At 41.6% G+C, this 12,210-nt stretch overlaps 1 protein-coding gene across 1 annotated transcript in view; it reads right to left on the reverse strand.

The window, feature by feature from the left end:
* Nucleotides 1–1,512: 1,512 nt before the first annotated feature.
* Nucleotides 1,513–12,210, reverse strand: part of ZNF652 (zinc finger protein 652) — a 32,814-nt gene continuing 22,116 nt past the window's right edge. Inside the window, exons 3-6 of the mRNA XM_082194378.1 lie at nucleotides 9,071–9,218; nucleotides 6,909–7,024; nucleotides 5,779–5,923; nucleotides 1,513–4,344 (exon numbers count right to left, since the gene is read on the reverse strand). Of these exons, the coding sequence (XP_082050504.1) occupies nucleotides 3,824–4,344; nucleotides 5,779–5,923; nucleotides 6,909–7,024; nucleotides 9,071–9,218 (930 nt within the window). The 3' untranslated portion in view covers nucleotides 1,513–3,823. The remainder of the gene's footprint in view (nucleotides 4,345–5,778; nucleotides 5,924–6,908; nucleotides 7,025–9,070; nucleotides 9,219–12,210) is intronic.

Genomic DNA, 12,210 nt, shown 5'->3' on the forward strand with positions numbered 1-12,210 from the left:
AGCACAAACTGGCAGACCTTTGAAAATGGCAATCTGTCCCCTCACCTTAGCCATGGATGCTTCCTAACTTTCAATATGTCAGAATCACTGATTCTGTAAGAAGTTCAGCTTGGAAGAATGTATTGATGCAAAGATCAGTCTTAATTATGCAGACATACTGTGGTGGCAAATTGTTGGTGCCTCTTTTAAAGTTTGAAGCAACTCGTAACTCAAAGGGATAGACTGTCCTTTCTGACATCAGCGCCAGTACTGCACTAGTTAAGAGCACGAAGAGGAAATCAAATATTCCGTTTAAGCAAAGCTGGCTTGCATTGCCACCTGAAAATATTTGCAATGAGATGCAACAAACTGGATTCTTATAGCATTCTGACACTGTCAGACACACTTCCTTCATGGATTTGCCAGGGTCAGGGCACTCATGCTTTCTGCAGCATCTTTGAAGGAAATGGACTCCAAGGTTTCCCAAGCTAAATTACTAAAATCCAAGCATAAATGCCACTATAGGGAAACGAGAAGGTGCAATATGCAGTCTTATGGCCTCTGAGGGACACACACAAAATCCATGTAACCAGTGCCTGTCCCACTTTTCCCAGGTTCAGGAAGCGATCAGCATGGACACCTCAATATCCCCAATACTGAGAACAAGTCAGACCCCCTCCCACAGAGCTGCATGTTCTGAAACCATTCACTTTTAGGACAAAAATGTTGAAATCAGTAGTATATCCATGAAATCAGCAGTATATCCATGAGTACGCGGGTGGCGCTGTGGGTTAAACCACAGAGCCTAGGGCTTGCCAATCAGAAGGTCGGCGGTTCGAATCCCCGCAACGGGGTGAACTCCTGTTGCTCCTGCCAACCTAGCAGTTCTAAAGCACGTCAAAGTGCAAGTAGATAAATAGGTACTGCTCTGGCAGGAAGGTAAATGGCGTTTCCGTGCGCTGCTCTGGTTCACCAGAAGTGGCTTAGTCATGCTGGCCACATGACCCGGAAGCTGTACGCCGGCTCCCTCGGCCAATAAAGCGAGATGAGCACCGCAACCCCAGAGTCAGTCACGACTGGACCTAATGGTCAGGGGTCCCTTTACCTTTACCTTAGTATATCCATGAACAGGTTTAGTTCTAATTCAGGCTTCCAAAGGACACATGGAGAAATAAATGGGCAAGGGGCTGCATTTGTCAGTTGTCCGCAATATCCTCATGCCTTTCAATTCCACCCCCTGACCTTTTTGTGTTGATGGAGGCTCTTCATGTGTTCTTCCGAACACACTTAGAACCTCTCCACAATCAGGAACTTGGCTTGGCTACTGCAACACAGCGGCTGCAAATCCATCCATAGGTTGGAAGGCAGATAGATAATGTGAGTAGAACTGCAGCTGCCCCCATCTTGCCACTTGCCAGGTTTACCCACATATATATATATTAATACAACTCTGAAGTGTGTAGAATCAGCCGCACATTCAAAGAGCCAGCTCAGCAGCTGTTTGGGGGAAAATAACACACCCATCTCAAGTAGTAGGATTCATAAATAGCAGCCAAATACTGTAAATTTATTGAGAAAACTTATTTTTCTTTTTTTTTTGCAAAAGTGGATTACAACTGATTTTACTACAATGGTTTTTTTCTTTCTTTCTTCCTATAAAAGTAGATTTAACAAGCCAGTTTGTTGACCTGTGGCATATCTACACAGAACTTTAGGTTTGCAAACATGACATGGAATGTATAAAACCATTCAGGGTAGTTGAAGATGACAAACTGTTATGTATCAATTATTCACTTTTATAGCTAGCTTTACTACCTACAAAAGAGAAGGAACAGATGTTATCACATTTTTTTAAAAATACTTATTTTTCCAGAAAAAAGGAGGAGATTTAGAGGTTTTTATTCAAATATGAATAGGTATGCAAAAGGCCTAACACTATTTTTTAATGCAAAAATCAAAGTTAATAGAGATGGTAAAAACACAATTAGCAACCTTGAGGTGCAATAGAGAGGGCTTTCTTTTTGATCAGATGTAATCCCTCACCTAAGATTTAAAAGCCATTTTAAAAAAGAGAATGGCATGCTAGGGATCAGCATGATGGTCTTGGGGGGGCGGGCGTGAAATGAAGCTTAAGGAAATTTGACCTCTTTTAATCATGAGTGTATCACTGTGCCTTCTCCTCAAGGAGCCAACAGCTATTTCAGCTGCTTAAAACGGTGCTGTATTTCAAATTCCGTAAACTACATCTGAATAAGAACCATGACTCTCTGCATTCAAACTAGTTTGCCACAATTCAGTGCCACTGGAAACTTTGAGAAAACACAACTAGCAACTTGCTTAACATTCAAATATTTCTTTGCCACATACCTGTGAAACCTGGTCAAATCTGAAAGAAGCTATCCTATATAATATGCACCTCTTTTCTATACCAGACACTGCTTCACTGCGTGCACATACTCTGTGGGTAAACATTTCAGGCAACATAACAACTGCGTTCCTGCTAATTCAAGGTTGTTGTTTTTACAAACCAAACCAAACAGCACCTTATTTGTGGTTTCCCACTTGTATCCTAATGAACTCTTTAATCTTTCGAGGAGGGGGGAAGCAAAAGCAGCATCAAGAATGATTCCCAGATTAAGTCATAGCTTAAACACATATCTATAAAATGAACTAGGTCCTAATGTATGCTAAAGAAACAACAGCATACAAATTCCAAATGTGTCACTTCTGGTTGAGTTCTTCCTTGCATCTTCATACCCCCAATTTCCCCCCCCCCCCAATGAGAGAGTCTATCCTTTCTGAAACGTTCCACACTTCAGTCCAGCAGAGGCAAGTGAAAAATGTTTGTGGGAATACAGTAGTTTAATGTTCTTGTCTAGCAACCCTTGAGTGACATTGAAAGAAGGTAACCGTCACGTTTAGAAAAAAAAAACACCCTACAAATAAGTTATATAAAGTTCTGAAATCATCTCCACTTCTGAGGCAGCCTTACCAGAGACTTATTGGGTTCCTTCCTCTCCCTTTCAAAGCACCTTTTTAAGAGTAGTACAGATGTAAGAATATTTTTTTCCCTATTATAAGCTATTTGCATCTTTTTTTCCTTAAAGAATCACATTTGAATGATTATAAAAAATTATCTATTGTAACAACATAGGTCCAGCTACACTGAAAAAAAGTTACACCGCTTATTTGAAATACATTTCATTTTAGAAACAGGCTACTAAATAGGTCTATACAAAAACTCTAAAATAATTTTTCCGTATTAAAATAAAGAGTGTGTTAGGAGAACTACTCAAATGGGATTAAGTTTTGTTTACCGTCTTTTTCCTATAATGCTTGATATTCTGCGATCATGTGGCTGGCTCACTCCATAACCAGCACACACACACACGCACAACCACACACACACACAATCACACACGCACACACACCAAAAAAAAAAAAAAGCTGAAAAGAAATTAACAAATACACAGTGATAATTAATGCTCTGGGATTTAGTCTCACAGTCTCTGATTAGTACAAAGGAAACCAGGCTCATCCCCTCTTTGAGGAGAAAGTCCGGGATATAAAAGCAAGCATACCTCATCAGCTGATATGAAATTATAAAAAATTTCACAAGTCTCAGTCATTTTGAAATCTAAAAAAGTCAACAGTAAAACGTGCAAGCCAAGTTGGGCTTCTGTCCTATCGGTTCCCCTGGGCTTGATGACCACTTTGCAGAACAGTCAAGATGCATGTGAAGTTCTTTCCCTTGGGGCTGCAGAAGCCACCGCGAGATTTCTTGGGAAGGGAGCACTTCCAGGTTCTCAAGACCAACTGAACGGCAGGCAGAAGACAAGAGCAGTTAGTGGTGCTGTACTGAACTGTTTTTCTCCGCTAGGTGTCGTAGAAAACTGTCTTCGCCTTGGCCCCTATGATTTAAAGGCTCACTCTTAAACAGAGCAGGAGGTGGGGGTAAATGAGGGACGGGAGGCACAGGGACAGGGAGGTGATGTGGATGGTGGGGGTGGAGGTGCAGGTGAGAATATGGATGGGCAATGGGGCGGGGTGGAAGCGTGCTCACTGGGTTCATATTGATTGGTGGAGTAGGAGCAGGGACGTTCTGTGTGTTCGCAATGGAAGGTACAGTGGTGGCAGGAGAGCTTGTGGCTAGTGTGATCTGGGCAGCTGGTGGCACGTTAACAGGACTGGTAACACGGAAGCACTTCTCCTTGTGTGCCTTGAGCATGTTGGAAAAGCGGAACCGCTGGCCGCACACGTCACATGGATATGGCTTCTCCCCTGTGTGAGTTCTGCGGTGTCTCTTCATGTTGGGGCGGCTGGTGAAGCTTTTGCCACAGATTTCACAGATAAAAGGCTTCTCTCCTGTTGGAAAATTGAAGGTGGAAATTCATTCTCCACCTACCTCAATCAGATATTCATTAACCGTAGGAAAAAACAGATCTACAATCAAAAACTTGTCAAAGGCTGAGGAATATATTAGGTGCTATGTTAAAGGACTCAAGACTTAAAATCACACAAAAATGATCTTAGCTAAGCAATGCTTATGATGCCAACTTGGTTTAAATCCTTGATGCTTCTCTACTTTTCATGCCCAAAGGCTGCACTTCTCCAGTTCCTTGACTCTCAATATAAAATGGGAGCTATCCAAACACTCTTTCCACCCCCATCCTTCAACACAGCCCTAAACCTTCTCCACCGCAGTCTTGCTTGCAGAGACGACCATGTGCCCCAGGATCCTATCCCTTCCAATTTCAGTTTGCCATCTCCCCAATTATTCTTCCTTTTCAGCAGAATATAATCAGCCTATTCTCCAGCTCCTTCTGTATTGTGTTCAAATGAATCAGCAAGACAAAAAGTCCTCTCTTGACCTATTCCACCCTTCTATCTATGGTCACATTTTTTCTTTTAGATCTTTCCTCCAAATTCCCGGAATACGGACTCTATTCTTGCTGTCTTATCCACCTCTTCTCTCAACCTACCACAACTGGCTCCTGCTTTCTGCACTCAATGTAACCTGCTTTATAAGTAGGCAGACCATCTGGTTGTCAGTACACTCTGGATAGCAGCAGCCCTCCAAGGCTCCAGAACCCGTCTTTCCCCCTGAAAGCGGACAGGGTCCATGTGTCACTGCTACTTTCACTTCGGCCTCCCATTTACTAACCTCAGTTCTTTCCTGTTTAGCTAACAACTCATTCATCTCTATCATTCAGACGATGCAACACATCGTCCCAAATCCCTATGTTCTTTTCCCATCCCCTTCTGTTTCCAGCACAAACACATGCTTAAAGCTCTCCAGCTCCCATAACTTTCCATACTGGATGCTGCTCTTTAAGGCCATAACTTCTCTCAGAGCACAAAAACTCTCCTCTAAACCTGTATTTTCTGGGAAACCTGGATCTTAACCATTTGCATTTCCCCACGTGCAATTCTGTTTCCTTATGTTTGGTTGTTGTTTACCCTTGACTTTCCTCCACTGTACTTCAAAATTTTTAGACTGGGCAAGAACCTGTCTTTTTCTTTTCATGTTCTGTATTATTGTTATAAATAAAACCGAGGGGTACATGCTGATGAATCTCTTTATTGTGGACTGCATATGACCTTTTCTGGTCTAGTGCAGAGTTTCCCAAACTTGGGTCTCCAGCTGTTTTTGGACTACAACTCCCATCATCCCTAGCTAGAAGGACCAGTCGTCACAAGATGATGGGAACTGTAGTCCTAAAACAGCTGGAAACCCAAGTTTGGGAAACCCTGTCCAGTGTACTTTCACATTATAGAATAAAAAAAGTACATCTTTACCAGTGTGGGTTTTCATGTGCTCATCGAAGTACTGCTTCATGTTGAAGTCTTTACCACACCACTGACACATAAACTGCTTGTGTCCAATGTGGATGCTCATGTGGGAACGGAGCTGGTACTTGTACTGAAACCTTTCATCACAGTTCTAAAAGAAACAAGAGGGTACAAGTCTTTCATTTGCAAGAATCAGGGTAAAATAAGCTATAATACAGCAGCAATGTATCCCATTGTGAAGAGACCAAAAAGGCTCTCATTCTGATTTAGCTTTCATTCTGCCTTACCACACAGAGTTTCAAGGCTGCTAAGGCTATCATAAAAATAATTGCAATAAAATCCTGTTGTGCTAATAAGTTCCCAGGATAGTTTGCATACTATTTCAAAAAAATTCAAAAAATTACACTGTAAAGACTTGATCAGTTTATCGTGTTGGGAGAAAGGAAACAAAAATATTCTTTCATATTTATGGACTTAAGGGCAAGGTGGAAAATTTGTAGTGGTATATGTAGAGAGCAGGAAATGAAAAGGGAGAACTTTGTTCTATTTCATTCCCAAGTCGAAATACCCAAGAATCAAGCTTTCGAAAGGTAAGAATCAAAGTAAGTCGCAATACTGATGCACATACTGGATTGTGTCCAACAAAGTCATTCCATTCACGCAAGAACATCTGCCTGCACAATGGAACTTCTTCTTCCCCTACCCAATTTTTGCAGATAACATTTTTTTTGGGGGGGGGAGGCAAAAGCTTAAATTTGCTTTTCTATAAGACTATTTCTTTCTCGCTTTCACCTTTGACAATCCCATTTTCCGCATCTCTAAATCTACACTCATACTCAGTTTTATTCTTCTGCTGCCTACGCTAAGATAAAATAGTCAGAATTTGCTGTATGATGGCAAGAGCATGGTCAGCCAGTCAGCTGTAGTGTCTTACCATATAGTGAAGTGCATTTTACAGTGTCCCTGCTACTTCACACTGTGATGATATGGCACAATAAATCTCACAGTCGGGCAGCAGACAAGCAACAAACAGTCACCAATATCCGGTCTAGATGTTTGTTCTCCATTGTGCACGTTTTTCAAATTCAAAGTAATTCCCAACTCTAACTGCACCCTGAATTAGCAAGAGTGCATACCTCACATCGGAAAGGCTTCTCTCCCGAATGCTGCAGGGAATGAACTTTGAGTGACATACTGCGTTTGAAGGATTTTCCACAGGTTTCACATGTAAATGGCATGTCCTTAGTGTGTGCTGAAAAGACAAATTTGGGAACAAGTATTTAGAGAGGAGAATCAGTAAGTGGTGAAAACAATGCTTAGTTCTATCCAGAATTCCACTCTGCTGTGATGGGCAAAAAAAGAGAGGTTGGAAAGGGTCAAAAAGCCACTGAGTCAAATCTCATACACTGGCAAAGGACTCTTCAAACCAACGTACTAATATCCACAACTGATGTTTCTTTTATTTCTATAATGACCTTCAGCCAGAATGCTTCCAGGATGGTTTATAAGAAAATAATTACAATATAAACGAAATAAAACAATATCATAATTAGATTTTCCAAATCCGTTTCTCCCCCAGAAAAAAATCAGCCCCCCCCCATTTTTTCTGGGTTTTTCCCAGGCCTTCCCATCTCTAGTCACAATAAGAACCAGCAATTTAAAATGGCATGTGAAATTTGAACCATAAAAAGCCCATTGCTGCGCACAACAGCCCCAGAGGAGGAGGGACCCAAAGAACACATCAGATATGTCCATAGAGCCATTACTAATTGAGAAAAGGGCTAATAATCAGACTATGAGAAAAACTTTCTTCTGCTGAAAATCTTTATAAGACCCCGGGGATAAAAGTAAAAAACTGCATACATAAGACTTAATATCAAGGAAGAAAGCAGCCTTTTACTATCATGCCTACCCTGCTCAACATCACACTAGTAATCTTAAACTTCCCAGGTATATTATTGGGTAAAATAGCACACATCAAAGTCAGCGCTTGGTGCTCCTGCACTGAGCAGATTTAACAAAACAACTGAATAATAAGGTAGCCTGGCTTTAGAAATGTCAAGTTGGAATATAAGATCTGGTATGATCTTCTAGGTTGTTGGTTAAACAAGTTATTCATTACTGAGCCAGAGTTCTTAGCAGGATGCTGTTGTAACCTTTGTGTCTTGGGCAGATTCTGCTGTAACTCAGCTTTGTTGAAGAAAATGTTTGCTAAGTAAGAACCTGGTAGGAAGGAAATAGTGTCAGACTTCAGACCTGTTAAGACTTGAGTTCAGATTCCCCCCTGAGGGTATGAAACTCACTGAGAGAGCCAGTCTCTCTCCCTCTCTCCTACCTTATAGGGTTGTTGCGAGGCCCACGTGAAGATGTGTTTGCATTCTTGTGCATGGATTTGATTTGCAACTGGGACAGCCGCGCCTGGGCTGGGAGAGCCTGGCCACAGTTCAGGCAGTGGTGACTTCAAGGCTGGATTACCGCAATGCACTCTCGTTGGGACTTCCCTTGTGTTTCATGCAGAAGCTGCAGTTAGTGCAGAATGCTGCAGCCTGGTTGCTGACAGGCCCTGTCTGCATGGAACACCTCTGCTCAGAGATCTACCGGGCCAAGTTCAAGGCGTAAACTTTAACCACAGGACCCACACTTCAGAACTCCCTTCTTAAAACATTTTTGTTTAGGAAAACCGATGCAGACCATGTAGAAGTTGAGTTGTCTCTCTTTGTTATTATTTTAGTAATTATGTTTGAAATTGTTTTTATTTCTTTTAATTGAGAATCTGAATGTCTGATTTTTGTTCTGTTGACAGCTCTGTTGTTTTCACCATCGAATGGTATATACATTTTGCAAATCAGAAGAACAGAATTTGAATTTCAGAGCAAAGGTAGTTTTGCTGGTGCAGGTAACAGCACTGATCTCACCAATAGCTCAGCTGGTTACAGCATGGTGCTAGCAATGCCAAGCTTGCTAGTTCAATCCCCGTAAGGGACAGCTGCATATTCCTGCATTGCAGGGGGCTGGACGAGATGACCCTCAGGGTTCCTTCAAACTCTGCAATGTTTTTTCCCATGTGAACATTTTGTTGACAAGGGTATTTCCCTCCACATTTTGGCCTCAGCTGCAAATAGAGATGGCAATGGCTGATGAGAATAAGGTTACAGTACTGGAGAGGAGACATAGACAAATCATTTGTCTATTTATAACCCAGAAGGCACTGGCAACAGTATAAGGAAAGTACTTTGAACGTTCTCGGAAACAAGCAGCAGAGAGATAAGGAACCACAATATGGGCAGCAAAAACTCACCAACCATGTGCTTTCGCACGTGAGCCATTGTGTAGAACTTCTTCTCGCATATCTCACAGGAGAACTTTTTCTCTGCATACCCATGGACAATCTTGATATGCTCATGGAGGGACCATAGCTTCTTGAACGATTTATTACAGGAAACACACTGAGGATGGATGGGACAAAGAAGTGCAATTCACACAGAGCTCATTTCAGATGGGACAAGCCAGCTGTAACTGAAATGCAGTGAAATACGGAAGGAAACCACAACCCTAGATACATTATTTTGTGGCAACTACTGAAATGCCACCCACTTCACTGTAATTCTGCTGCGCCGGCAGAGCTCAAAAGCTGAAAGTCCGATTAAAGAATGAGTGGGTTGTTCTTGGACTTACATCGCCACCTGCTGCTTCCGAACAGCAGCTACATCTAGATTAAAAACCTGGTGGCTGTGATGGGAGTGAAACCAATCCAAGATTGGTGTGGATGGGAAAGAAAGATTAGGATCACACTATTACAAACCCTATTCAGAGGCTAAAATATAACTTGTACTAGCTGGTCTAGAAGTATGCATGCACACGAAAGCTTATAACCAGAACAAACTTAATTGGTCACTAAGGTGCTACTGGACAATTTTTTCATTTATTTTAGCTGGTTTAGAGACCGTGATATTCTAACTCAGATAGATGCCAGCACGTTTTCATTTGTACACAGTGATTGGAACTTGTGAAGTCTAGAAAGCCCCATATTATGCAAACCAAGTAAATCTAAAGTGAAGCCTTTCTTATCCAGATTCTAGGAATTGCGAGAGTTTGGACAGTAACTGGGACTGGAAGGAGGGAGTAGAAAATAACATCCAAATGTTTTCCTTCTACCAGGGATTTATGAGATTCATTAAATCTAAACAAGTTAATGTAAGTTGGAAGTAATGACCCTTGGTTGCAAAGGGAGACAAATTTGAACTTATCAATTAGTAGTCAAAATAATTTTTGTTGTTTTAGTAACTAATGCCTCCATTTTCTCCAAACACAACTCCAAAATGCCTTAGAAAAGTAAAAATTGGATCAACACAGCAAATAAAACACCCTGTAACACAATTTACATCAACTACTAGACAACATGATTATGAGTTAGAAATGCATATAGGCACAAACCTTAACAATCCCCAATGGCCCAGTTATGCACATGGCCGTGTGTACTGTGAGCTTAAAAACTGAAATTCTATACCAAGAAAAGCTGGATTTTGCCCCCCTGTATAAATTATGCTAAATGTATCAACAGCAGCAGTTTATAAAAGTTAAACAGCATTTTAAACAGAAATACTTAATACTTTCTTCTAACACTTTAAAGGACTTTGAAGGTTTCTAACTCAACCCCTGGCATCCTTCGAACTAGTTAGCCCACTCCACAGTCCACCTTAGTGGACTTCAGGTTGTGACTCTTCTTTAATTTACTTGTAGGATTCAGGGAGATATGGAGACAGAAGTTAACTGGATTCGAGTTCCAAATGAACATGGCAGGAGGATTGTCCTAGCTGAGACAGCGGTAGCAGAATGAGGAGTTGGAACTAGTGAAGTGAAGCAGCAGCTTCTGTGCTTCCGTGTACCAAAATCATACCCAGGTACAAAAACTGGAACCTGGAATAGCAGAGGACTTTTTGGAGGGATGAATGAAAACAACCGGATCCCAGCAATCATATCAAGCACTTGGAATACAGCAAATCTATTGAACACACGAGGTTTCCCTGATCCAAAACAAGATCCAGTTCTTTAGCCATGGTATATAGCTCCAGTGTCTGAGGAATGACAGCTCTGCAAGTCTTCCACTTCTTAGCCACCAGATGCAGGTATGTCACCACCCAAACAGGCAATAGCTTAAAAGGCAGCCAATAGTAGGAGCTTCGGAAGGTTTGCCTATTAGTTCCCTTAGTCCTTTGCTACAGGTGATAAATGTTAACACCATCAGAATAGCTGGCCTCTTAGTACAGGAACCCTTAAAGGAAGAGAGCTAGCAGTTGCTAGCGCAAAGTCCTGCCAACTCATTCATCAAACATTTGTTCCCACAAGGACCCCATTTTCATATTCATTCCTGGACTGCTTAGGGTAATAGTCTCTGACATCAACCTCACCATTTACAGGCCCTGCAACCCCAGAAGTTTCTGGCGGAGTTCAATCTGCTCTGCTGCAGATAAGACTGCCCAAAAACTCTGCCCGATTCTTGGAAACAGCCTATACTTTGACTCATCAAATCTGATATAGCATTCCTGCAATGCAACACCTGATGCAATGACTATTTACACAGGCACCAGATTAAGAGACACTGATACCCTTTGTACATTTATCCCATTAAAATAAAATTAAACAGCTTAAGCAAATTCAAAATACACATCAATATACTAAATGCTTTTATCCAGAAGGTTTTAGATTTATACAATCACTTCAAGATCCAGCACAGGGTTCACCCTGGGCTAGTACCGCAGATTCTGAGCTCCCCCCTTTTTTAAAGCAAGTCACTAGCCCCCCTAGAAAGGAGGTTATGGGGCAAAATGTGCAGCAATCTTCTAAGTGATTTCTGTGAAACGAGTGAGCGTGATGTGGCCATCTTGTATATTTTTCCTGGTACTGTTCTTAAAACAGCAACAACATTTGAATGTATGTGTATGGTTGTCTGGCTAATTTTATGTTACGCCATTCCCCATGGCAGCTATTTTGTATTATGCCAAGTCTAGTGACATCCATTTTGTGTTATGCAACATGCAACATCTTTATCAACGACTTGGATGATGGACTCAAGGGCATCCTGATCAATTTTGCAGATGACACCAAACTGGGAGGGGTGGCTAACACCCCAGAGGACAGGATCACACTTCAAAACGACCTTGACAGATTAGAGAACTGGGCAAAAACAAACAAGATGAATTTTAACAGGGAGAAATGTAAAGTATTGCACTTGGGCAAAAAAAATGAGAGGCACAAATACAAGATGGGGGACACCTGGCTTGAGAGCAGTACATGTGAAAAGGATCTAAGAGTCTTGGTTGACCACAAACTTGACATGAGCCAACAGTGTGACACGGCAGCTAAAAAAGCCAATGCAATTCTGGGCTGCATCAATAGGAGTATAGCATCTAGATCAAGGGAAGTAATAGTGCCACTGTA

Source organism: Podarcis vaucheri (genome assembly GCF_965113315.1).
Source record: "Podarcis vaucheri genome assembly, chromosome: 13".
Classification (NCBI taxonomy): domain Eukaryota; kingdom Metazoa; phylum Chordata; class Lepidosauria; order Squamata; family Lacertidae; genus Podarcis; species Podarcis vaucheri.